This window comes from Podarcis muralis, chromosome 17 (assembly GCF_964188315.1).
Source record: "Podarcis muralis chromosome 17, rPodMur119.hap1.1, whole genome shotgun sequence".
Taxonomy (NCBI): Eukaryota; Metazoa; Chordata; class Lepidosauria; order Squamata; family Lacertidae; genus Podarcis; species Podarcis muralis.
In genome coordinates this window covers 29,768,529-29,796,280 of record NC_135671.1, presented here as the reverse complement: position 1 = coordinate 29,796,280, position 27,752 = coordinate 29,768,529, and the positions used below count along the sequence as shown (strand labels likewise).

The window sequence follows — 27,752 nt, the reverse complement described above, 5'->3', positions numbered from 1 at the left end:
TACGCCTATGGTGCAACATATAGGTAAATATATATCGCACTGGCGACGCTTCCATCGCCTGCACCAGCCGAGCCGCTACCCGCCTCAGCCAAATGACGGGGGAAAGCGCCGGGCGGGCAGCGGGCGTCTTTTGCCACTCCCAACATGGCCGCCGCAGCCGCCGCCGCCACTCACCTTGGCGCACTCTTCCCTTCCCGGGTTGGCCGCCGCCGCCTCCGCCGCCCCTCCCTCGTCGCACGCTGATGAGCGCATCAGCCCCTCATTGCCACGTCTCTTCAGGGCGGCAGGAGCTGCAGTCGCCGCCGCCGCCGCTGCTGTCGCGGCGACAACGAGCAAAGGAGGGACAAGAGGAAACGGGGAGCCGGACCGGGACGTTCCGGGACGGGTCCCCTCCGCAGCCTGGCGGGCCCCCGAGAGCGGGCAGGCGGCTGCTGCTGCTGCGGCGGCGGGACCCCCTCATGGTGCTGCTAGAGAGGCGGTGAGTGGGCGCGAGCGAGAGAGCCAGCGGCCGCTCCTTCCTTCCTTCCTTCCTTCCTTCTTCCTTCCTCCTTCCTTCCTTCCTTCCCTCACTCTCGTGTTTTCCTCACGGCGAGGGGTGCGCGGACGGGGTGCCCCACCGTCCCAGGAAGGCCCTTCCAAGGGAGGAGGAGGAGGAGGAGAGGGGAGCCTCCCCCGTCGGCCTAGCTCCCGCCCGCCTTTCTTTGTCTCTCAGCCAAAGGGGAAGACCTTCTTTTTTTTTTTAATTTCCTTTCCTTCTCCTCTTTCTTCCCCCTTCTGCTGCTCTTCATCCATTCCTCCTTCCCGTTGGGTTAATTGCCAGTTTGCTGCTGCTCAGTTACTCACTGGCATCCCAACCCGCCCCCCTCCTCCCCAATACATACACTTTTCTTCCTCAGGTGTCTTTCACTTCTTTCTTTTTCTCTTTCTTTCTCTCTTTCTCTCTCTCACTCTTAAACACCACTTGAGAATATTTCTTATTTACTTACTTATGCATTATGGATGGATTGATTTATAGGTTTCTATGCTGTCCTTCACGTAAGGATCGCAGGGCGGTTTGTGACACAGAAACATGAAAACACGTAAGAAGCAAAAACTATAGCCATGTACACACACGCACCACGGTTTAAATGGCCATAGGTTGTATAATTAGCCAAAGGCCCAGGGAAAGAGGTACACTTTTGCTTGGCGCCTAAAGGTAGGTAATGAAGGTGCCAGGCGAGCCTCCCTGGAGACAGCATTTCACAAGCAGGGAGCCACCTCAGAAAAGGCCCGTTCTATGTTATGGCCTTACAGACATCGATTGCAGGGTCGAGGTTGATTCATATGGGGAGAGGCGGTTCTTCCTCCTCCTACCACTCCCTTTGATACAGTGTGGCACTCTTTCCCTCACCCAGTCCTATTTTTCTAGGAAAAGAGGTGCTGGACTTAACCACGAACACCTCCCTCATTCTCTTAGAATGCTAATGGCACCCACCTGAGAGGTGGCAGAACTGAGTTCCGGTGAGTTCCAGCTGAAAAAAGTCATGCCCCCACCTCATTCTTCAACCCCCCCTTTTTCGTATAGGAATTAGGTTGCCTCACATTTAAAATAAAGAAATGCCACCTCCCGTTCTCCTTGGGTGATATTATGGTTGTACAGTGGTACCTCGCAAGACGAATGCCTCACAAGACGGAAAACTCGCAAGACGAAAGGGTTTTTGGTTTTTTGAGTTGCTTCGCAAGACGATTTTCCCTATGGGCTTCCTTCGCAAGACGGAAACGTCTTGCAGGTTTGTTTCCTTTTTCTTAAAACCGTTAATACAGTTGCGACTTGACTTCGAGGAGCAACTCGTAGCACGCGGTGTGGTAGCCTTTTTTTGAGGTTTTTGAAGACTTTGGTGATTTTTGAAGCTTTTCCAAAACTTTTCCGACACCGTGCTTCGCAAGACGAAAAAATCGCAAGATGAAAAAACTCGCGGAACGAATTAATTTCGTCTTGCAAGGCACCACTGTACATGAAAACCTAGGCTTACCTAGTTTGTTCCCTCTGAATGTTGCTAGACTTCCAGCTTCCACGTGGCCAACCAGTGACTGGGGTAGTTGGATTTGTAGTCCAACAACACCTGAACATGATCCCTAGCTAACAGGACCAGTAGTCAGGGATGATGGGAGTTGTAGTCCCAAAACATCTGGAGGGCCGAGTTTACCTAGGCTGATATGTATGTTTTTCCATTCTGTGGAGGCTGTTGAGGCTTATTTAAACTTCTCCTTTTTCTGTCTCCAAAAAAAGAAATCTGGACTTGAAAGGTTTGGCTCTGCATATTAGTGTCAAGCACTTCAGGAGTATCTCTCAGAATCAGGCATTCAGCAGGAGCAAGTGACTAGCACGTTTGACTGCCTCTCTAAACATTGTGTAATTTTGCCTAGGCTTCATCCTGTGCACACTTTATGGGGAAATAAGCCCGACTGAACTCAAAGAACTTCTGTCCGATTAAACATGTGGCACAAGATAAGGTTGCACATCTGCTAAGCAGTAAGGCTTGCCACATTTCAGTTAGAAGGACTAAACAGGTGGATTCCTAACATACCAGAGCAAACCCCCCAAAAAAGGTTCAGAATTCTGAACAATTTGGTGCCCATCTAAGCCAAAACAGACACTGAAACTGACACGATTAAAGCATACTATTATGTGTGCAGTTTGCCTATGTGAATGTAACTTGCATGTGTGGGTAAGAATGGGATTTGCTTTTTTCAGTTATCCCCCAGATTTGCAGGTATTTGGGATCTGTCTTTCAAAACACCTCCAACAGAATTTGTGTGCATTAGGATCCACCTGTGGCTTCTGGCCCCAGTTGAGAAATTGCCCCAACAGGACAATGTTGATCAGCACCTTGAAAGTGTTAATTACAATGCAACCATTTACCTATGTTGTCATCAAAATGCACATTAACACTACATTCCTAAATGTTACTACCTCTGGAAGGAAATCCTGTGTGGATCATGGTGGTTGTTTTAAGGCGAAAGGTACTTTGAAATAATCTTGTGTGGTTTTGCTGGCTCAACATGAAATGACAAAATTTGTTATATTTTTAGTTCAGCCATGTATTCAGATGTAGTTAAGTAGGGCTTAACTCTCAGGAAGGTGAATTGCAGCTTTAATTTTCTAGTTTAAATAGCATCTCTTCCTACTATGTCAGGAAGCTATATCTTGTGGTCACTTGAACTCAGGAAGTGGCTCATGAATTTTGGACTAAAATAGGTTTGGTTTTGGTTTTACATTAGTGCACATGTGAGTAATGTCTTCATGAATAATAGATATGAAATAATGAATAATTCTTATTCTTAAAAGGGTAAATTCCCATTACTGTGAATTCATTTTTCTGAAGAATAGGCAGGAGAGGTTGGACACTGGTGAAGATTGGAAAAACTGGGGATTTTTGGAAACAGACACAATGAAGGGAAGCTGCCTGCTCCATTTTTGAAAAATATGCTAATGGAAAAGTTTATGAAGGGCCTACTTCTGACTTACACTCAGAAACTTCTTGATACGAAGAGTCACCAAACAGTGTTTTCATTTTTCTCAACCCTTAAAATGTGTGGATGCTCAACTTAATTTACAGCACTCTGAAACAAGTAGGTTAGCTGTCTCTCACAGATTTTCCATTTTGAAGCTGATCGTTTGAATATTTCCATTGGTATCTGCAAAGGGCGTGTGCCTACTTAGGTTCCTTGTAATTACTGGTGAGGAATAGATATGTGTATGCATCACTCTACTCTCTGCTAAGAACCATAGGCTGTGCTTACACGCAGTGCCAACAAACCATGGCTATCAGCTGGTTTAGTATTCTGTGTTTACCTCCAAATTAACAATGAGTGAGAAGCCAGCTACTCTGTGATTTGTTTCTCTACTCCAGGGGTAGGCAACCTAAGGCCCGTGGGCCGGATGCGGCCCAATCGCCTTCTCAGTCTGGCCCACGGACGATCCGGGAATCAGCGTGTTTTTACATGAGTAGAATGTGTCCTTTTATTTAAAATGCATCTCTGGGTTATTTGTGGGGCATAGGAATTCGTTCATTCCCCTCCCCCCCAATATAGTCCAGCCCACCACATGGTCTGAGGGATGGTGGACCGGCCCACAGCTGAAAAAGGTTGCTGACCCCTGCTCTACTCCTTAGAAAAAGAGGAGCAAAGTAGGGACTCCTTGCTAATGTGCAGACTAATTAGATTTGTGGGTAGCATTATGGACGAATGTAGCCATTGTTCAGTGATTCGAGTGTTGAGTTTAAATCCAATCTTGCAGCTGCTGGGTGACCTTGGGCCAGTCACACTTCTTTGAAGTCTCTCAGCCCCACTCACCTCACAGAGTGTTTGTTGTGGGGGAGGAAGGGAAAGGAGAATGTTAGCCGCTTTGAGACTCCTTAAAGGGAGTGAAAGGCGGGATATCAAATCCAAACTCTTCTTCTTCTTCTTCTTCTTCTTCTTTTTAATGTAGCACTGTACAGTGTTGTGCTGCTGTGCAATCCTAGGTATAGCCAAGCTGTTGTAAGTGGTGTGTGCATTGGCAACAATACTGGTAAGGATCAACAAGGCCGTGGTGCTATATTCCTGGCTAGGAAACTGTTTTGATTCCTCCAGCTGGTTGTAGCAGTTGCCAGCTGCTGTTGCAAAGCAACTGGGCCATACTGTTTTTCAGTCCTAGGTATATCTGAGCTTTGCCATGGGCTTTATGCACATGGGCACCTGCATGGCAGTTTTAGTGGGTCACACCTTCTAGTTAGCAATCCTAAGAGTATTTTGAAATGAGACTTTAAAATAAGCATATTGAGGATCGGAGTACTGATACTTGTGGCAATAAATGATTAGATTTCATCCTCATCTCTGATTTTAAAGACAAAATGTGCTAAGGCACAATATATATATCCAAACTAATCCTTGTCACACCATCATCCTTTATATTTTTTCGTGAATATAAAAGTCTATTTTAATTGAAGTCTCTCTCTCTCTAGATATATATCTTCAAGGCTAAATGCTAAGAGTGGCGTTATCTCTCCATTCCATCTGAATCAGGCTAGGTGTCTGAGGTTCTAGAACAGTGCCTAGAAGCATTAACGGGCTGGATGGGGGCCAGCAAATTAAAACTTGAGTCAGACAAGATGGCAGTATTATGCATGCAGAGTTTTCAAAGAACTGGAAAGACAAGGCAGCTTTGGATGGGATTGCACTCCCCAGAGAAGGGCAGGTTCATAGTTCAGATGTTTTGGCAAAATGATGGTTGGTGCTAAACCGGAAACAGAGAGAGAAGCCATGTACCAGAGGCTGGAAGGGGAGGAAGGCATGCGAGTCCATGACTCATTCATAATCTTCCAAACTATGTTGGAAAGGTGCCACTCTTTAAATATGCAATATCTTGCTCCCTTGGTTAGTCAAATTAAGAAGCAGGTGACATAGCTTCTTTGTGTGTGGTTTTTTAATTTTCCCCGAGCTTGGTTTCTAAACTGGTGCAACGTTACAAAATATAGTTCCGAATTTGGAAGTACTTGAAGGCTATAAACAGTGTTAGAAACTGAGATATGAAAACTAGGGGCTAAATGGTACCTTAAACCTAGGTCATAGGCACAACAATGGAATGTCTAGGCACACTTTTTTATAACAAGAATACAAAGCTGAAAATGAATGAACTGCAGCTAAAATTTTATGTTCATTTTTCACATGGTCTAGTCCTTCCCCTGCCCACCCCCCTAATATTCTTAAGAGGGTTTCTTCTCCAGTCTTCACAGAGCAGCTGGAAGTGGGGAGGCAGAAAAAGGTCCTCCTTTCCTTCCACTCTGCAGTTTTAATCTGAAATTTTAGGCGCAGTACTGCACCCAGAGCTCAGAAACTGCTCGCGCTAATGAAATTCCCTGTAGCAAAATGCGCCTAGAACAATGGGAGTTTTGAACACTGGATATAAACTGATGTAAATATTACAATTTATGTAGTCAAAAGAAAAGCATTTCTAGGAAAAAGATCCCTTAAAATTCAGGAAATAATATTTCCCCCTTAATCTGCCTAATGGTTGCTATGATTTCATTGGTGTCCTGAGTACACCCAGCCCAAGGAAGACAAACGGTGGGTAGCATAATTCTTTATTGACAAAGCACACAATTACAGTTGTTCCTAAGGTGCACAGAACATGTGCACATACTTCTGCTGACAAGTGGCTGGCATCCCCTCCTCAGGCTTATGCTCTGAGCTGGACTGTTGGTGTAACCACGTCTCCATCCAAACTCAGGTACCTCCATCTGACAGTCCACATGCACCATCCAGGTACCCTGTCTTCCTCCTCTCCTGATGCATCCTACCCTTCCTCTCACTCGGGCTCCTGTCCTGCATCCTGCACCCTTCCCCAAATGTTCCTGCTCAGACTCTCCCCCTCCCTCCAGCCCTGACTCCTGTCTCGCAGGAGGCATAAACCCCATAAATCGCTGCTCCCTTCCCCTGGGTCAGCCTCTGGCCCTGCAGCCACTGCCACCAACAGTCCAGCTCCTCTGTGCCCTGCCAGTTCACCCTGTTCCATGTTTTCAGTATGAGCACATTCAACCTTGCCCATAATCTTCCCTTCTCTGGCTTCACTGTCTTTCACTGTGCAAAGGTCTTCTGCTCCCTCAAAAGATACTGCAACTTTCTTGATGCCTCTCTTCCTTCCTTCAAATCTCACTTCGGAACTCAACTTTTTCCATAAAGCCTTTGACATAACCCCTTAGTTCCTACGCACTATGGTAACTAGGCATGGAAATAAGCCTAAATTAAATACATATGAACAGAATGTTAGGATATTTCCGTTCCACCTTAAAAGGGAGCAGGCTTTTGTGAGTCACAGAGTCTGTGTATTTCCTGTTCATGTTTTGAGTTGCTTTCGTTTTCTCTCTTCTGAACGCTGTAGCAGGCGGTCATGTCTTTTCTTTGTTCTGACCAACGTTGAATAAACTGTAAATAAGCTCTCCTGCTGTACATCTTTTGCTGTGTGAAGTCTGCTGAAAGAGTGTGCACCAGCCTAAGAATGTGGCAAGCTATTTCTGAGGCTTCGTGTCGCTAATTGCTGATACTGCGTGACTGCGTGACTACGGGAGATCGATGGATGGATCGTCCGGCAGCCGGCTTGGGGGCTCAGATGGACTTTATCTCCCTGGCAGTATCCCAACACAGAAGCACCCACATGTTGCTTGATGTTTACTCCATCTCCTCTTTCTTTGTTTTAAGATTACACCGCAAGCTCCTCAATGTAGGAAAACCTTTTTTATACACTATAAAACATCATGTTTACTGATGGTGCTGTATGAATATAGGTTTACTTTTATCTTCCTTTAATCTAAGCAAACAAATGTTACATATGTTTCAGTAAATAATTATCCCCTATGTATTTAGTTAGGCTGATCTTCAACTCCCCTCCTGTAATAAATCCTGCTTGGTCACACTTGGTATGCAACTAATCACCATTGATAAGCGGAAGTTGATTAATAGTTTATAAATCCTGGTTTAATAATGAGATTGGGTGGTAGAGGTGAATCAGAATCTCTCACTTAAAAGGATGTCCCCGCCCCCATCGTTTTTGCAGAGGATTCCATGCAAGCCTGTATGGGTTCATCTGCTAAAACAGTTTGGTGGGGGATTTCCCATGATTGACAGGTAGTTTGGCCCATTCACCTGTCAAATATGACCAGGAACTGCCTGTGGAACCAAAAAGGTTTCTCACTCCTGCTTTATAAGTTTAGATCCAGACTTAGTCTGGTATTCAGTGTTAGTCATACTCAGAACAGATGCACTAAAATCAGTGGTCTTACGTAATTCATAGCACAGTCCCATACATGTCTGCTTAGAAGTAAGTCCTGTTGAGGTCAAAGGGGCTTACCTGCAGGTATGTGGTGCAGATCATCAACCTAAGTTGGATATCACCCACAGTTCTATCTTCAGTCCCAGTGATTTCAATAGGGTCTTCTCTAAGCACGACTAAGTATGGATCCAATCTTGGTCTTTTTCCAGCACCTGTATCTCTTTCACTAGTGTCCCACTAGTCCAGAGGCCACAAACGTTTTGAGAGGGCACATTTGAGAATGTTGAGGAAGCAGTATAGGTGCATGTATTGTTAGAAACTGGGATAGGAATGCTAGGAGCCATGTGGCTCCTAGGACCTAGGCTGTGGGCGCCAAAACAAAATGTCTAGGCGCCTTTTTTCTTTCTACCCCGCTACCAGACCAGGCAGCCCCACAACAACAACAACAAACAAAATGCTGCTGGGCCAGTCTGGAGGTCTTCAGGGTAGCGCAGCCGCTATACCCCACCAAACACCTCATTTGCCCGCCAGCAAAAAATATTATTATTATTCAAATCAAATCAAATATCTTTAATATGGTCAGTGACCAGAAAGTATTATTATTATTATTATTGCTGCCTGGTGAATCAGGTGACTGCAGAGTAGTGCAGCACCAAAAAATGTGTCTTTTCCTACCAGTCTACCTTGCTAAAAAAAGGTAGGGGGAGTCTTCTTTTGCTGCTGCGCTGCCAGGCAAATCAGTTGTTTGGCGGGGTAGCACAGCAGCAAGAGACATGCGTCTTTTGCTGCCCCGGCTTTTGCTGCTGCTGTACCTGGCAGACCAGCTGACTGTAACTAGGAAAGTGAAGATGCTAGGCGCTCAGCGTGGCTACTGGACATTTCCATTCAGTCGCAAAATGTAACTGGCGCCTGGCTAATTTTGAACGTTGGAACATGGCAGCTGTAGTGTGTCTGACATAACACAAAATGGCTGCCACATGTAAAGAAATGGAAAGAGACAGAAACAGAAAAAGATGTGGGCATCCCCCTGCCACTGCCAGTCTCGTGCATTTTGGATTTTTGAGGAGATATTTACTGAGCCTTTTGCAGGCATCACAGGAGGTACTAGTGGGCACACCAGTATCCATGGGCACCAGGTTGGCAATCCCTGCTCTAATGTTTTCAATCAGTTCATTTTTCTAAGCTCAGCAAATGTAAACTGAGAGACCAGTTCCATGCTCTTGGTAAAATGGTGCTGTATAAATAATAAATACTAATAATGTAAACTGAAATTTCTTAAAAGGATTCAGTGAGTTTCTGTGGTGAAACAAAAATAAAAAATAGATCGAATCCAATCCATGTTAGTCATTACTAACAAGACCAATTGATTTCAATGGGACTTATGTGTGACTACATTAAACTGGATCCATTCCTGTATATTTTTAAAAGAAATGCCCATCAAGACAAGGCACCAGTCATGCAAATGTTGAAATGATATAAAATACCTATATTTTTTGAATACTTTTAATTAGCCTGTCCGTCCATCTCCTGATTCTTAGAGTCATTAAAATTTCTTCCTGTCACTCAACATGTCATTTCCAGCCGTTTTCAACAGAAGCAAAAAAGATGTGTGCCAAGTTGACTGCTTGTATGTTAACAGAAAGAATGTATATCCCTAATTCACACCTTGTAAAAATATATCTGCTTTCAGAATCCGCTTTCATTGTGAAATTGTCACCATGTGAAAAGCCTTTCTCTTGTTAACTCATTTTGTTTTCAAAATCCAGTCAGTACTTACGATTGCACCATATTATGCAAAAAACATTGCACTATTTTGTGCATCTTACTTAGATTATCTCACTTGTTTTGATTCTCTTATGGTGTGGAGTTCCTTGGTGGACAAGTTCTTCATGGTGTTCATGAGGAGGAATAGGTCCCCACCTCCCTTCATTCATTTGGGAATGTGCCCTTCTGTGCATGCTACACTCTCTTGGACTACAGGAGAACAAGTTATTCCCTGTAGCAACACAGCAGTGTAGCATGGTTTGCCAGTGCACTAGAGCCAAGCAGAACCACATTGCACTGCCTGCCTGCCCACACCGGGGGCTGGCCGACGCAGCCCTTGGATCGCCCCAGCCCCACAAATTAGATTGGGACTGGCAGGGTGGCGTGCAAAGGATGCAGCAGCCATGCTTCCTTCGATCCCTGCTTCGCAAAGCAAGGGAGAGGCTGGTATTGAAAGGCACATGGCTGTTGCGTCCTTCTCATATCGCCCTGCCGGGCAAATCATTCAAATCAGATCCCAGCCTTGCAAAGCAGCACAGGGCTGGCAGGGCAGCGTGAGGGGCCAAATGTGCCGCGCCCCCTTAAAAAATGTGCCCAGGGCCATCACCCTGCCAACCCCTTCCACACTACGCCCCTGAATTAATGTGTTTTTCAACCTTGCTTCCATGCGCAGTTTCTTCTTCTGAGGCTGCTGCATTCGTGTTGGCTTGTAAGAACTTGTTGATTTTTAATCACTTGTAAACATACCTTGTGGTGAAGCAATATGTTACGCAGACTGCATTGATCAGGTCTGTAGCTGTATAAATATCTGGGATAACACACATAATGGAATGAATGCACCGAAATAAGAATGACTTAGATTCAGAACAGAATGACTCTGTGAGCTTCCCCCAAGTTTGGAAAAACACAAATAGCTGGGAATTGCAGCATGCTTATACTTGGCAGAAACCATTTAGGGCTTCCCAAAGAAAGGCAAGACCCTTGTCAAATTATTTGTTGCAGTGCGGTCCTGTCTTCTCTGGGACCTTAACTTCATGGTACTTGCAACCTTGCATGTGACTGGGAAAAGCCGCTTCTGGTGGGCATTAATCAGGTTGTGGCAGAAAAGCAGGTGGTTCCCAGACTTCCTACTTGCATGCTTTTGCCAGCTCCAAGCTATCTCCATTATGGAAAAAGCTGCTGAGCTGTGCAAAACCGTCTAATACAGGGAAAGTCTTAATACTTTTCCTTCCCAGGACTGTTTACCTGCTCCTGGCTGCCCCCACTGATGGTGGCGTGTTGTGATTTTAGTGGGTTGTTGGTGCCAAGCTTAAACATGGATTAAATATTTGCTACCCACGCGTATGCCAATGATTTTATCTCGGTTACAGAATTTAAATTGTCGGCTGCGCTTGGGCCAGCCCTGTTTCCGACTCTCTCTGGGAGTAGTCAGGTTTCCTTTGTGTGAAGTAAAGGGGCAAAGTCCCAGTGCTTGATGGTGCCCCACTTTTTGGCTAATATCTAAGCCTTAGTCTAATGTCCTAGATGTGAGGTTCCTTTTTAAGACAGCAGCTGTATAGGTTCTGAGTAGTACAGCAAGAATGAACCACATAATACTGGTTTCTGCTGGTGCACTGGCTACCAGTTTGTGCCCAATTCAAGGGAGTAACTTTGGTTTATAAAGCTTTTAATGACTTAAGAGCCAAATATCTGAAGGAGTGCCTTCCTTGGTACTGTATTTGCAGACCTGTGCTCAATCCAGCTAATCCATCTTGCTAGTAGAAGTACGCACAAGGACTTCCACAGCGACACTTCCTCCTCGACCACCAGATTGGCTTGGGTGGGTTGCGATAGCCCCCAGAATAGCGCACTGGGACAGAGAGGGGGAGATCTTGCTATCAGGCAAGCAAAATGATATTCCTAGTGCTGCGTTGAATTCCTCCCTTAGGATTGACTGAGGAGGTCTTTCTCATGGTTCTGCCAACGAGTGTGGCAGTTAAGAGGGAGCATAATGCAGAGCTTTCTCTGTGAGGGTGCCCCATTTTCCTGGAACTTTCTCCCCGTCAGTGGTGCATTGGTTGTCTACCACGTTAAGCTCCTTTGCATGTTTAATCGCTTTTTTATGCTTGTGTGTGGAGGAGCTGCTGCTGAATTACTGAATTGGTTCCATTGACTGTAATTACGTTGTATATCCATGTGTTTATAATGTTAATTTTATATTGATTTGTACAGAAACACACACATCCAGGGAGCCTTTATGATGAAGGGCAGTTTAAAAGTTCAAAAATAATTAATAGTAATGGTTCCTAATAAAACTGAAGGGTGCACAATATGAGTAATTTGGCTTCTGCATGTAAGCAGACATGGCAAGTTATCTGAATGTATTATGTTTATATGCAATGACACTGAATATGGTGTTTGCAGAAACAGTGAATACAGCAGATAGAATTGCCTAACCATTAGCAAGAAGAGGCAGAAGCGGTTTGCCAGTTCTTTTGATTTGTGGGCCTTCTACTATAAGAGGTGGAGTATATATACACATTTCAAATCAAGATTTCTTGCATAGTAAAAATATTGTCTTACAGTATATTGGTCCAGTTCACACATAACGTTAAGCGAGTTAAAACTGTGAGCCTGGATGCAGACATAATGCTAGGCCAAACCACGGCTGTAACCCACCCAGGAACCTTAGGGTGAAGGGCGGATAAATTAGTAGTAGTAATAGTCCCTCATTCCATATAACAATTCAGTGTTAGAAACTGAGATATGAAAGCTAGGAGCTAAATGGCACCTTAAACCTAGGTTATGGGCACAACAATGGAATGTCTAGGCACACTTTTTTATAACAAGAATACAAAACTGAAAATGAATGAACTGCAGCTAAAATCTTATCTTCATTTTTCACATGTGCCTAGAATAATGGGAATTTCAAATGCTGTCACAATTGTCCAAAATCTAGCCAAATTTTTCTCTAGTACATATCTCTATCTAAAGCTTAACAATTTTTTTTCCTTTTTAGCAAGTTTTTAAAATTCTACATTTTGTGATTAGTTGTTCTTGCGATGCCAGTAGAATCACTTTTTCTACCAAAGTGGCAACTGTTTAGGATCTTGCCAGCCTTTGTCACCAGTAATTCTGGCTTCCCTTAAATGCACATATGTTTTTGTGTTCTTTCACATAACATCATTTTCTCTACTCTCTTTAAAATCTTTAGTCACAAAGCAGTAATCAGGGAATCTGAACGAAAAGTCAGTTTTATGTACATGCTGCTTTTCCCCCTACTAATAGTATTTTATTCTGATTGACAGTGTTATCCAAGGTCAGTAAATAAAAGATTTTGCCAACTTTGAACTCGAAAGTCCAGTGTGTCAATATGGAAGCTGGACTCCATAAGGCAAACAGTGTTGCTGCAATACATGCAGGTCTTTAGACATACAAAATAATTGCAACTGAGCAAAGACTTGGCTCTCCAAATCGTAACAGAATGTTGCATATATTTTAGAATCAACAGGACTGAAGCACTTCTAATGTGGTTGGACCATTCCCCTATTTTGTAAAAGGCAGTTGAAAGTGAATCCATGCTGTCATGTGATGCAGTTACTAAATGATCCCTAGATATGTATCCTGTCTTGCAGTTTTAATGTGGCAGTAGATAACTCTTACCATGGGCAGGAATGTAGATAACAACACTGAGAGTAAAAAACAGGAAGTGATTAGGACATTGAGTTCTTATCCCCTGAATAAGGGGTAATATTTTGATCTAAGTTTGCATGGCCACAAAACCTATTTTGATATACACAATGTTCTCATCTTTTATTTGCATCTTTTGGCAGCCCCACCATATCAACATGCTTGCTTCACCTGTTAATTCTCAATAGAGGCCTACGCCTTGGCAGCAAAATATCACCTTGTAGCATCTCAACTGGTCAAGTGAAGTAACGGCACTCATAATCGAAGAGTGCTACTAGTTCATCTGTTTTGGAATCCTGTTTCCAGCAGTGGCTCCAACCGCATGAGATTTCCAGCCAAATGTCTCCAGGATGCTCACAAGCAGAGCATGAAGACAAGGGACCTCCCTTGTTTTGATCCTAGGCAGCTAGTATCCAGAGGTGCTGTGCTTCTGAACATGGGCGCCCCTTTAGATTAATCAGTGACTAGTTTCTACGATCGCTATGCTCCATGAACTTGTATTACCCCCTTTTGAAGTCATCCAAGACAAAGGCGATCTTCACAACTTTCAGAATTCACTCTAATTATGCCTCATGGGAGGTACTCTCTTCTGTTAGTCCTAAATCAACTGCCATTTTCACTGTGCAACCCTGAGGTCTGGTATTGAGGAGGAAACAATTCTCTAGGCTGCTCAAGCACTTCCTCAAAGGGAAATTCCTATGGGAACTCCTCTGGAACTCCCTGCCCTGAGTGATCTGGTGCCTGTTAAAGGTTCATCTGCTTTGTCAGACATTTGCCAGTCGTATTTTCTGTGGCCTGCTTTTAGAAGTTCTTATTACATTACTTCTGACCTTCTTTTTTATAATGTTAGTTGCCTTGGGCATTATTAATGGAAAAGCAGGATACATATTTATGTACTAAAATACAAATAAATTAAGGGACTCCAACCCTTTGAGTTTTGTTGCCCTTCTCTGAACTTACACTGTAGATGAGGCAAGCAGAACTGTATACAGATTTCAAACGCAATGTACACCATAAACACATATTGGCCGTCTTTTTTTCATTTTCTCCCCTAATAATCCCTAACATGGATTCTTGACACTTTGTGCTTCTTGACACTTTGTAAAGGCTAGTTTTGGGGCCATGGGAGTTATCTAAGGCACTTGGTTCATTTTGGCAGATGCTTGCGGCACAATTGAACTAATTTCTTGCTTTTTTTCCTCATTTGCAGAGCTGGAAAGTCTTGCGAATTGTTACCTAGATCTCAGGGCAAAGGCTGCCAGAGGTGGAAGAGGTGGATTGGTTCCTGGTCATGCCCGGTGGAAGGAGGGGACCCAGTCGGCAGCAGCTAAGCCGTTCAGCTTTGCCTTCTCTCCAGACGTTGGTTGGTGGGAACTGTGGCAACGGCACTAGTCTAAGAAACAGGTTAAGTCAAAACATAATATTGTGGGCTTAATTGTGGGAGACAGAACTTTTGTTATTACTTGTCATCATCAGATCACACTTGGGTTCACAAGAATCTTGTTTCTTTACACTTGTTGTTGCCCTAAATTTGACAGTGTGTGTTTGCCTGACTCTGTGTTTGGCTCACTTTATATCTCATACTCCGGTTGGGCAATGGAGATTCAGGTGGGTTGCCACCTCAGGCATTTGTGTGACCTGAAAGCCTTTACATACCCCTTCCCCTCAGGTGGCCCATCAGTTCCAGTTCATAAGGTACATGAAAAGAAAGCAATAGTTCTTATATCAAGGTTACACATACAAGTGTTTTCATCCAAGCATCTTTAAGTGTCACAAAAAGCCAGTTGTTTTTTGTTCTTCTGAGCATTCCAAGAGTTGGCGCTCAGATTTGGATATTCACTGGGTCATGGGGTGTCTTTTCCAGCTGGTTGGATTTTAATTTCCAGTTGTTCCTTCAAATTGTGGCCTTGACTTGAGCATTGCTCATTAATAAACATTGCATATCATAGAAGTTTTGAAGGTTGAGAAAGCTAAGATAAGGAAGCCAGAGGATTGGAATGCACTGCTAGGCATCTAATGTCAGGGGGTTGCTTGGTTACATTATCTTATTCTTGGTACAACAGACAAAGCTGGAACAGGATTAGGCTGGGGAAAATCTGGTATCTCTGCTTGGTGGTCTGAGCTCCATTTTTTCTGGCATTGGCTTCTGCAGAAGTGGCGAAACAAGGGGTGTCCGTGGAAGGACACAGGACATATGTGACATGTGTGTTTCCATCCCACCATACTAGGCTAGAAAGTGTCAAATTCTTGACAAAGGCATGCATCACACTTGCCTGTGGTCAGGTGCTACTCGTCATTCATGTCACAGCCCATACTACCAGAGGCTGTTTGGAGAAAGAGAGAAATAACTTGTTCTGAATCACTGAGAGTGCTGTGTGTAGTACTTTGCTTTTTTGTGTTAAGGACTGTTCAGTGTAGTACAGTGGTTAAGCTGCATATCAAGAAGTGCCCAGTTCGGACCTTTCTTCTGTGATTTTCTTACTAGTTGACCTTAGACAAATATGCCCCATATCTGCAATATGGGGATGAACATATTGACCTATGTTAAAGAATTGTAAGGATTTCTTGAGGTAGTTAACATTGAACAATTTAAACCTGGTGTGGGAAACTGGATCCGGCCAGCACACCAGATCCTTTCTTTCCCCATCCCCCCTAGTGTTAGCTTTGCCAGGAGTGAGCAAACCTTTCAGGACTTTGGAACCGCTAGAGACCATGGTGGCACTTGCATCACTGAAGGTCAGTTGATTGACGGTGCTTGCAAAGTGCACTGTATTTGCAAGCAGCAATAACCAAGGTAGCACTTTGCAGGCGACAACAATAGCTTGATTTGCCTGTTCTTGCAAAGGAAAGGTAGACCCTACAGGAGCCATGGCTAGAGCATGTGGGTGTCGCTTGGCCAAAAGTGCAGGCAGAGGTTTCCCCCAGCACTGATTTAAATACTCTGAATGCTAAGCATTTAACCTACAATAGGGTGAGATATCCCAGGAACACTGGCAAGAGTTAGTGACGTGTTGTTTCTCTCTTTTTCAGGAATGGTAGTGCTATCAGCCTCTCTGCTCCTCCAATTACAGCCTTGATCACCCCTGAGCCTGTGCGACACTGCCGAATCCCTGAGCTGCCTGTAGACGGGAACCTTCTGTTTGAGTTCTTCTTTTTCATCTACCTGCTGGTGGCCCTCTTTATTCAGTATATTAATATCTATAAGACCGTGTGGTGGTACCCATACAACCACCCTGCCTCCTGTACGTCACTGGTGAGTCCACGTTGCTGGCCACATGCCCTTCTTGCGGTTTGCTTAGGGAATTTTAATCATGGTGTCTCTGTAGCTCAGCTGACATCACCAAGTCTGCCATCCTTTCTTTTCCCCAGACATTATGAAATGCACCCCTTTTCTCCCTCAAAGGCAGCCTTTGGCTTACGACTTCTCAAGGCAGCTCTACACTTGGGGGAGTGGGAAGGAAGGGCATTTTGGAGGTTTTGGCCCTGGGGTTCCTGCCCTGGGGTGTACTGTCTCTCAACATTCCTTAAACTAGCTGCCTTCCTCCCTTAAGGGGAGCAATGAATCTTTTGGACTTGCCTGTGAATTCCTATTTTTATCAAGGGAACGAGGGCAGCCAGGTCTTCCCTCTATGTGCTCTCTTTATTGGGTTACTATCTGTTGGGCTAATGGAGTTCTAAAAGGTTCCCACTCTGCCCCTCCCTCCTTGCTTTGTGACTCATCCTGATCTGGTCATTTTCCCACTTACAGCCCCTTCCCCCATCTCCTGTTTTCCTTCAAGGCTGTTGCCAGTGCAGTTTTGTGTGTTTGGTCATTTTTCTCTTCATTTAATGTTTGAGTGTGTGTGTGTGCATGCGCGTCACTGTAGTGTCTGGAGATTGAGGGGAGAGTCCCTTCCTCCAGATCCCAAAGGCTGGCTTCACAACCCCAGAAGAGTGGGGCCTTTCCCCCTATGCTTACTGCCTTCCCTCAAAAAAACCCCCCAGAAATTCACAGGTAACTACAGAATGTCTGCTCCTAGGTTTTCCTTTCTAAGTGGCAGTTGTAAATACGGTAGCCTTCCCAAGCTGCTTCTATGTGCTTAATCTGTCCCCTTCTCTTCCCTCTTTATCTGGCAGACTTGGAATGGTTCACAGTGTGTCCTGGTTCTCCTTTATAGGAATTTCCATGCTTCTGCTATGTCATCTCAGCAGCTCCTGCCTTTCTGGCCTCTCCTTCACCCTGGTGAATACGCTGTTCTTTTCTCCTTTAGAACTTTCACCTCATTGATTACCATCTGGCAGCATTTATCACAGTGATGCTGGCGCGGAGGCTGGTATGGGCCCTCATCTCTGAGGTAACGTTGTCACAATTAACTCTCCCAAAGAAATTGGAGGTTTAGAATGAGCTCAGTATGATGCTTGTCTTTTTATTTGCCACACATGAAAACCTACATCATGGGTAGGCAGACTAAGGCCAATTGCCTTCTAAATCCGGCCAACGGACGGTCCAGGAATCAGCATGTTTTTACATGAGTAGAATGTGTCCTTTTATTTAAAATGCATCTTTGGGTCATTTGTGGGGCATAGGAATTCGTTCGTTATTTTTTTTCAAAATATAGTCTGGCCCCACAAGGTTTAAGGGACAGTGGACCAGCCCCCTGCTGAAAAAGTTTGCTGACCCCTGGCCTACATGTTCACTCACCTTGGTGAAGTGCTGCCATTTATTGATGTTAACAGCTGCCACATCAGGTGAAAAGAAAAGGAACTGAGGGAGGATTTGTTGGGAATGATTTGCCCTAGTGGTAAAGTCAGTGAAGTTCCAATAGGAACCTATAGCAATACATCAAGCATAGATTAAGTGAACAGCACTTCGTTTCAAGCAAGATTGACAGTGTCAGTAGAGGTTGCATCTTAAAAGTATTAACAAAGGAAGAAATTGTGAGATTAACAGATGAGCAAACAGGGTGGGATTCATTGGTGAGATATCTCTCAAGTGCCAGTTTGAAAGTCAATTGTTCATAGGTCTTTTTAAAATGTGCATGGCATTCCAAACAAAAACACAACAAAACTAAAACAATGCAAAATAGACACTTAGGGCAAAGACACATTTGTCCAGTTTGGAAACCCTGTGTTGGAACAAAAATGTCTTCAGTTGTTTTGAGAAAGTGCAGATACAGTGACACCTCAGTTTTTGAACGTCTCCGTTGACGAACATTTCGGTTTTCGAACGCCGTAAACCTGGAAGCAAATGCTTCAGTTTCCAAACACGCCTCAGAAGTCGAACATTGCCTCACGGCTTCCACTGAGTGCAAGATCCTAAAACCTAGCTGTCGGCTATTGAGTTTTGGTTTTCGAACATTTCAGAACTCAAACGGTCTTCCAGAATGGATTACGTTTGAAAACCGAGGTACCACTGTAGTGTGTATCTTTCCACAGAACAGGAGCAGCCACCCTGAAAGCCCTATTATGTGGAGCAGGCTTCTGAGATCTTTAAAGCTTGCAGGCCTGAGGGATCTACTGGGTACATAAGGGATAAGGCAGTCTCTAAAGTAACCTGGTCCTGAGCTTTATAGGACCTTATGTTAGTACCAAGGGACGCAGGTGGCGCTGTGGATTAAAGCCTCAGCACCTAGGACTTGCCGATTGAAAGGTCGGCGGTTCGAATCCCTGCGGCGGGGTGCGCTCCTGTCGTTCGGTCCCAGCGCCTGCCAACCTAGCAGTTCGAAAGCACCTTCGGGTGCAAGTAGATAAATAGGGACCGCTTACTAGCGGGAAGGTAAACGGCATTCCGTGTGCTGCGCTGGCTTGCCAGAGCAGCGATGTCACGCTGGCCACGTGACCCGGAAGTGTCTGCGGACAGCGCTGGCTCCCGGCCTATAGAGTGAGATGAGCGCACAACCCTAGAGTCTGGCAAGACTGGCCCGTACGGGCAGGGGTACCTTTACCTTTACCTTTATGTTAGTACCAACACCTTGAATTTGGGTTCCAATGTCCCAGGCTGTGATCTATGGAAATTAATCTATCCAGGATTCCTCTGATCTTGAATGCCACTGCATGTGTTCATGACACCAACTCGAGCAGGGATAGCCAACTTGATGCTGTTGTGCAACTCCCATCATCCCTGACCATTGGAGTCAATGGTCCATCTGGAGAATAGAACGTTAGCTATCCCTGATCTAGAGCCTTGTTACCATAGATGTTTGGAAAAGGGAAGTGGTTGGCTCACTTGATCTGCTTTTGGTTAGCCCCACACTTTGGAGATGGCTGGGTCTGGTCTTAGATAAATCCCCAAGCATGGTCCTCAGAAATCCAGTGTTTGACACATGCGCACACCCATTCAAAACAGGCATAGCCAGCCTTGTGCCCTCCAGATATTTTGAGCTCCCATCATCCCCCAGCATGGCCAATGGTCAGATATAACAGGAGCTGTAGTCCACAGCATCAACCAAATTGGCTGCTCCTGGTTAAACGAACAATGAAAAAACAAGGTTTATTATTTACTGAAGGTACTATAGTGGGGTAGCACTCATCCCTTGTGGTAGGTTTTGTTTTGATTGGTTCTGCATCTTAACAGTACAGTTGTACCTTGGTTTTCGAACAGCTTAGTTCCCGAACGTTTTGGCTCCCGAACACCGCAAACCTGGAAGTGACTGTTCCGGTTTGCGAACTATTTTTGGAAGGCGAACGTCTGGGGCTTCCGTGACTTCCGATTGGCTGCAGGAGCTTCCTGCAGCCAATCGGAAGTCGCGGAAGCCCCAGACGTTCGCCTTCCAAAAATAGCTTCCTGCAGCCAATCAGAAGCCACACTTTGGTTTCTGAACATTTTGGAACTCGGAATGGACTTCCGGAACAGATTCTGTTCGACTTCCAAGGTACGACTGTAATGCCATTTTTTCCCTGTCTCGCTACTGTCAAAGAGAACACTAAGCTAACGTTTTACCCTCACAAACACCTGCAGTATTAAGGAGGATATAATTACTTGCTTTCAGTACTCTCCCTCAAAAAACTATATTTTAAGCATTCATTACTATTTTGTTAAGTCTAGCAAAGAAATAAAATAAAAATGGTTTCCTTTTGGCTTTGAGAGCCATGCTATACCGTGTGGGGATGGTAGACCAGGCTGTTTCTTGGAATATATTGTGGCATATAGGAAGAGAATCTGTAGGGCTGATGGTTCTTGGTGTTTGAATTTACAGGCCTCTCAGGTGGGAACTACATCAGTGATTCACTACACAGCACTGATTTTGGCACGCCTGGTGCTGCTCACTTTGTGTGGATGGGTGCTCTGCTGGACACTAGTTAACCTTTTCCGTAGCCATTCTGTTCTGAATCTCCTCTTTCTTGGCTACCCGTGAGTATCATTCTCTTGTATCCTGAATGTAATAAATAGGAAAGGGTCCAAAAGTACAAGACATGACAAAGAGAAGCCCTGTTGATCCACACAAGATTGGCAGAGAATCGACAGGGTTAAAAGCCGCCAGTTGAATAGGTCTTTCGGGGGAAATGGGTAGGAGGAAAATGATGCCTCTCTCAACATCTTTTCCCTGCTAGAATCATTATAAAGGTCAAGAGACATCTGGTCCATCGACTTAATGCAATATATGAGCCAAGACTAGATTTTAAAGGTGGGTAGGAAAGGGGAGAAGAATGGCAGCAATTGAAGAGATAGAGGCAACACAATGATTGTGCTCCTTTACCTATGGCCTCACTGCTTAGCCCTGGGAGTTGAGGCATACCACAAAAGTAGCACATGAGGGAATAACCTGGGTGCAGGAAATGCAAGCCTCTTGCTCAGGAAGTTCCTTTCAGATGTTCATGGTTGGAATGCCTAATATACCGCAGGCTGTAATCTCACCCTCGCCTTTCCCTTCCCTGCAGGTTTGGTGTCTATGTCCCACTGTGCTGCTTCCACCAAGACAGCAGAACACAGCCTCTTCCCACAGACTGTGGCTATTTGGTGCAGGATCAGCTGGTAGATTCTGGTGCCACGGGGGTTGGCAGCCTCGTCAAGCCCAAAGACTTCCTCTCTCTCCTGAGAGAATCCCTGAAAGAACAGTTCAACAACCCCGTGCCCATCCCCACACACAGCTGCCCCTTGTCTCCAGACCTCATTCGCAACGAGGTGGAATGCCTGAAAGCAGACTTCAACCGCAGAATCAAGGAGGTTCTATTCAACTCCCTCTTCAGTGCCTATTATGTGGCATTCCTGCCACTGTGCTTTGTGAAGGTAGCTGTTGCCCTACTCCTTCATTGCTATTATTGCTGCTGCTGCTGCTGCTGCTGCTGCTGCTGCTGCTGCTGCTGCCACCACCTTCTAAATCTTGTCTGTGGATTGTTAACACAGTGGGTTTCTGGTTAAATTTCCCTTTCTCTGTCTCCCCTCTGGCAGCCTGGATGGCAGAATGTGGCTGATTCTGGAGTATCACTCCCGATTGGCAGCTAGGTCTTGCCATACATGTAGTGCCACTGTGGTTCACCCACTCATTTTTCACTGCATCTACTAGCCCCGTCCTCTTCCCCAGACAACTGTAGCAACTATACAGTGGTACCTTGGTTCTCAAACTTAATACGCTCCGGGAGTCCATTTGACTCCCGAAACCGTTCGAAAACCAAGGTGCTGCTTCTGAATGGCTGCTGGAGCTTCCTGCACTCAAGCAGAAGCCGTGTTGGACGTTCAGTTTCCAAAAAACGTTCGCAAACGGAACACTTACTTCAGGGTTTGCAGCATTCAGGAGCCAATTTGTTTGAGAGCCAAGCCATTTGAGTACCATGGTATTTTGGTACTGTTAGCAGGCATTTGATGCCCAACTCACATCATGATTTGGCAGTGCCTTGGGTGTTCATACTACTACTACTAATAATATAATAATAATACAATTTTATTTTTATTCCGCCCTCTCCAGCTAAAGCCAGGCTCAGAGCGGCTAACAACAATATAAGTAACACAGCAGTCTAAAATCAATTCAAAATCAAATTAATGGCAACCATTGGGCTAGAGTTCCGTGAGGATTACCAAAGGAGGGGGTCAGACTGTGCCTTGGCCAAAGGCCTGGTGGAACAGCTCTGTCTTGCAGGCCCTGCAGAAAGATGTCAAGTCCTGCAGGGCCCTAGTCTCTTGTGACAGAGCGTTCCACCAGATCGGAGCCACAGCCGAAAAAGCCCTGGCTCTGGTTGAGGCCAGCCTAACCTCCCTGTGGCCCGGGACCTCCAAGAAGTTTTTGTTTGAAGACCGTAAGGTCCTCCATGGGACATACCGGGAGAGGCGATCCCGTAGGTACGAGGATCCTAGGCCGTATAGGGCTTTAAAGGTTAAAACCAGCACCTTAAACTTGATCCTGTACTCCACTGGGAGCCATTGCAGGATTTGAATTAATATGGTTAGAGAATAGGGACAGCTGTGATATCCAGGCTGGCTTACCAGAGACCTCAGAAAGCTGTCCAGATAGATCACTGGTGCTCTTATCAGGCTGGTGTCTAATGTGCAGATCTGGACCTTCCACACCCAATCCAGTTTCGCTCTGTGTACCCAAGAAGCGTTCTTGGGCTTGTTGTTTTACTTCCATGCCAGTGACCATGGGTGTGCACATATTCCACAATGGCATATACATCGGCTGTGCAAAAATTTCATGTAATGTATGCCAAGGAGAAAGGAGGATCTCAAAGAGTCCTTTGCTGGCCTTGCAGTTCCTAGGTAGCTACTTAAATCTATGGCTGTGGGGCACCGTCTTCCCACTCTTGAGATCTCTGGGGCGTCGGCATTAACACCCTCTTTGGTTTCTTGCAGAGCACACAGTACTATGACATGCGCTGGTCCTGTGAACACCTCATCATGGTGTGGATCAACGCCTTTGTCATGCTCACCACCCAGCTGCTTCCTCCCAAGTATTGTGACTTGCTGCACAGATCAGCTGCCCACCTGGGCAAGTGGCAGAAGCTGGAACATGGTTCATACAGCAATGCCCCCCAGCACATGTGAGTGTGACCTCAAAGCATTTGTTGACAAGGGTCAAGGGAAAGAAAATAGGGCAGCTGAAGGTATCCTAATTTTGTACCTTTCTTTAGTTGGACCCAAGACTACACTGTCCGTGTCGGTATTCTTCAATGATTTTGTTGTGCACCATACTTTCATTTACTGTTATTGAGATCTGTTTTTGATAGGCTTACCTGAGACTTTTCGCAGAATTTATTGTGGTAACTGGCAGGGTGGGGGGTTTGTTTTGTTTTTGTCTTCTCATCCAGTGAGAATTGTAGGAAGAGGACACAGAGAACTAGTGTAACATCATTCTCCCTAGCTTAAATCACTTAACAGACAAATCACAAGTTTTCAAATCATTTCGTCTCATTTGAATTTAGGTGATCTAGTGCCTGCCCTTTGGAGGTGGGTGGCGCTGTGAGTTAAACCACTGAGCCTAGGACTTGCTGATCAGAAGGTCGGCTGTTCAAATCCCTGTGACGGGGTGAGCTCCCGTTGCTTGGTCCCTGCTCCTGCCAACCTAGCAGTTCTAAAGCACGTCAAAGTGCAAGTAGATAAATAGGTACTGCTCCGGCAGGAAGGTAAACGGCGTTTCCGTGCACTGCTCTGGTTCACCAGAAGCGGCTTAGTCATGCTGGCCACATGACTCAGAAGCTGTACGCCGGCTCCCTCGGCCAATAAAGCGAGATGAGCACCGCAATCCCAGAGTCGGCCACGACGGGACCTAATGGTCAGGGGTCCCTTTACCTATAGAAGAGGAGGTTAAGGGGTGATATGATAGCCATGTTCAAATATATAAAAGGATTTCACATAGAGGAGGGAGAAAGGTTGTTTTCTGCTGCTCCAGAGAAGCGGACATGGAGCAATGGATCCAAACTACAAGAAAGAAGATTCCACCTAAACATTAGGAAGAACTTCCTGACAGTAAGAGCTGTTCGACAGTGGAATTTGCTGCCAAGGAGTGTGGTGGAGTCTCCTTCTTTGGAGGTCTTTAAGCAGAGGCTTGACAACCATATGTCAGGAGTGCTGTGATGGTGTTTCCTGCTTGGCAGGGGGTTGGACTCAATGGCCCTTGTGGTCTCTTCCAACTCTATGATTCTATGATTCTATACCTTTAGTGCCTGCCCTTTAGGCAACAAAGTGGGTCACCCACAAATAAAGGCACTGCCAAGGTATGGATAAAAATGGGTCCACAAACCAAACCAAAAATTGTGAGCGCCCAGGACCCTACCTCTCTTTCAGTACATTTCTATTCTGAAGCAAGTCCTGCTGTGTTTAATTGGGCTTACTGAATGGTAACTGCAAGCATGTGCATGCTTAATTGAAGGATATCGGATTGAACTCAGTTGGATTTATCTCTGAGTAGACAGGCTTAGGTAAGGATTAGACTGTGATTCTTGACCTCACACTGTGGCTGGGGATAAATCCCTTGCTTCCCTCTCCCAGCTCCAAATTTGAAATTGGACAGGATAGGGTTCTTGCAGTTAATACAGGGCAGTTTCACATTAGTGGTACTAAAACAGGCCTTCTCATGAAGTTAGCTTACATTGTTGCTAATCTTTCCAAAAAAGTCCACTTGCTTATTTCAGCTTTTAGTGTCTAATTTTTCATAATTTCATCTGTACACCTCCAGAGCAAAAATAAAGAAGAGAATTAGGATTCCTGTGAAATTGGTTTTTACTTATTCAAATTCACATTAAATTGTACAATTGGTTGAAAGTTGTAGTCCATAATATCTTGGAGGGTACCAGGTTGGTGAAGGATGGGTTTTATGATTTGTATATGCAAAGCTATTTATGATTTTACCCTCGGGGTTTCTTTCCTTTTGTTCTTCAATTTATACTTGAGGTATTCTTCTTTTTAGTTGCATATATTTTTAACCTACATACAAGAAGATTGTCAGCTTTATTACATAACTCAATGTATCTTTGTTTTGTGTATTTTATGGCTACCAGTGAAAGATTCTACTTTCCAAAACAGAGTTGAAACCTCAGATTTTATGTATGTTTGTGTTGACCAGTCTAATTCAGAATTTACAACTCGGTTGAAACCTCTTGCTGTTATTTCAGTGTCTACTGCTTGAAAATATGTGTATATAAATGCCTAAACCAATCAACACGAATTCGGGGTGTATATATGACCAAGTGTATATATAACATTGTGAATCGTGAAATTACTCCGGGTTGGCTTTCTGATGCTCACCGAGTCCCTTTGTCATACTCCACAGCTGGTCTGAGAGCACAATATGGCCACAGGGAGTGCTAGTGCGACATAGTCGATGCCTATACAAAGCAGTCGGGCCTTATAACGTAGCAGTGCCTTCAGATGTGTCCCATGCCCGCTTTTATGTAAGTACCGTAAGTATTATTATGTAAGAATTCATACGCCCCACCACCACATTTCAGCACAATTATTCTGATGCCTGCAAATACAGTGGTGCCTCGCAAGACAAAAAGAATCCGTTCCGCGATTCTCTTCATCTTGCGGTTTTTTCGTCTTGCGAAGCAAGCCCCTTAGCGGCTTAGCGCTATTAGCAGCTTAGCGGATCAGCTGATAAGCGGCTCACCGGATCAGCTGGTAAGTGGCTTAGCGGATCAGCTGTTAAGCGGCTTAGCGGATCAGCTGATAAGCGGCTTAGCGATCAGCTGTTAAGCGGCTTAGCGGATCAGCTGTTAAGCGGCTTAGCGGATCAGCTGTTAAGCGGCTTAGCGGCTTGGGAAAGGGGGGGGGGAGGGAAAAAACCCTGCAGGAACTCGCAAGACATTTTCGTCTTGCGAAGCAAGCCCATAGGAAATTCGTTTTGCGAAGCACCTCCAAAACGGAAAACCCTTTCGTCTAGCGGGTTTTCCGTCTTGCGAGGCATTCGTCTTGCGGGGCACCACTGTAAATAAATTGATGTAAACTGCGGAATGGGCAAAATGGCCCCCAAATAGTGGGAAAGCAGCTGACAATCCCAGGAGCCTTTGCAGCTGCAATCCCATGAGTCTTTGAGGCCTGTTGCGAGTTGGAGGAAGTGATTGTGGTGAAGTTGGGAGGATAATTGTGGGTTTTTGGTGGAGTTTGGCTTTTTAAGATGGCGTTCCCCACTATGCACAATTTCACATATACAGCAGTACCTGGGAATATAACCCCTGAGTAAGTTTTTGTAGTCCAAAAACAGCTGGAGACCCAAGATTGGGAAACCCTGTATTGGCAATTGAATTTCAGTGTAGTGCTAAGCTGAGGAGTAGCAGTAGTAGTAATAATCATAATCATAATGATTTATTATTTATATCCTGCCCACCTGGCTGGGTTTCCCCAGCCACTCTGGGTGGCTCCCAACAGAATATTAAAAATACGGTAAAACATCAAACATTAAAAACTTCCCTAAACAGCCTTCAGATGTCTTCTAAAAGTCAGATAGTTGTTTATTTCCTTGACATCTGATGGGAGGGCGTTCCACAGGGCGGGCACCACTACAGGCCTTCTGCCTGGTTCCCTGTAACTTCTCGCAATGAGAGAACCGCCAGAAGGCCCTCTGAGCTGGACCTCAGTGTCCGGGCTGAACGATAGGCGTGGAGACACTCCTTCAGGTATACTGAGGAGACTCTTCCATCAGCACATGCATTACTGCTTGTCCGACAGAATGATCTCACATCTCCTTGCTTCTAGAGAAGGTTTGGGATAGGCGCATGGTGGGGGGAAGCCCTCTTGCACTAGCACAAGTCCTCGCATGGCTTCCTCTAGCAGAACTGAGTAGTTGAATCTGATCCAGTGGTTCAAATAACAGAACCACAGCAATGTTCTGATTGCCATCTGATTGGATTTTATTCTGATCCTGATCTGATTTGATTTGAGGATGTATTTTAATTGATTGTCTGATTTTATGTTAATGTGTTATACATTTGATGTTAGCTGCTCTGAGCCCGGCTTCGGCTGGGGAGGGCGGGATATAAATAAAATTTATTATTATTATTATTATTATTATTATTATTATTATTATTATTATTATTATTATTATTATTAGTGGCTACAGCCCTGGGGCTTCAGATGCAGTTGTTGGGCCTCTATTTCTTTTCCCCTGCCCCCCAGAATTTGGTCTGCTTTCTGACCCTTCAAGCACTGTTTTTTCCCTCCCTACAGTTCCTCTTTCACCGTCCATTACGGCTTCTCAACCTGCTGATTCTCATTGAAGGCAGCGTGGTCTGCTATCAGCTCTACTCCCTGTTGCGGTCAGAGAAGTGGAACCATACCCTTTCCATGGCCCTGATCCTCTTCTGCAATTACTATGTCTTATTTAAACTCCTGCGGGACCGTATAGTGTTGGGCAGGGCATACTCGTATCCTCTGAACAGCTACGGATTAAAAGCCCATTAATCACCTGAAGAAGGGAAGGATATTTTCATACAGTTCTATTTTTTCCTTGCAACTGTTTATAAATATTTAAAAAATATTTTATATTTTGTATACTGCTGGTTTTTTTTGTGGGTTAAGGAAGGGCCAAGTGGCAATTAAATGTCGCTATATAAACAAGGTGTTATTTTATATAAAGCAATCATTGTGTATATACTGTATTATCAACATACATCTATGAAGCAA

The 27,752-nt window shown here is 44.8% G+C and overlaps 1 protein-coding gene across 2 annotated transcripts; it reads left to right on the top strand.

Moving 5' to 3' along the window:
- The first annotated feature begins 250 nt into the window (after positions 1 to 250).
- TMEM39A (transmembrane protein 39A) lies at positions 251 to 27,752 on the top strand. 2 transcript variants are annotated; one of them, XM_028712253.2, is made up of 9 exons: positions 251 to 478; positions 14,433 to 14,626; positions 16,253 to 16,475; positions 17,473 to 17,556; positions 20,398 to 20,552; positions 21,080 to 21,428; positions 22,986 to 23,173; positions 25,402 to 25,531; positions 27,297 to 27,752. In XM_028712253.2, exons 2-9 carry the CDS (start codon positions 14,514 to 14,516, stop codon positions 27,528 to 27,530), a joined length of 1,476 nt encoding a protein of 491 aa, XP_028568086.1. In that variant the 5' UTR covers positions 251 to 478; positions 14,433 to 14,513; the 3' UTR covers positions 27,531 to 27,752. The 2 variants fall into 2 exon arrangements, with proteins under 2 accessions (XP_028568086.1, XP_028568087.1); XM_028712254.2 differs by having other exon boundaries at positions 253 to 478; positions 25,402 to 25,522.

Bases quoted from the DNA above. Each gene is read 5' to 3' on its own strand.
- TMEM39A (XM_028712253.2), top strand. From the start codon at position 14,514: ATGCCCGGTGGAAGGAGGGGACCCAGTCGGCAGCAGCTAAGCCGTTCA. The intron at 14,627-16,252 runs GTTAAGTCAAAA...TCTCTTTTTCAG, and splicing joins GGCACTAGTCTAAGAAACAG to GAATGGTAGTGCTATCAGCC. The intron at 25,532-27,296 runs GTAAGTATTATT...CCCTCCCTACAG, and splicing joins CCCGCTTTTATGTAAGTACC to TTCCTCTTTCACCGTCCATT.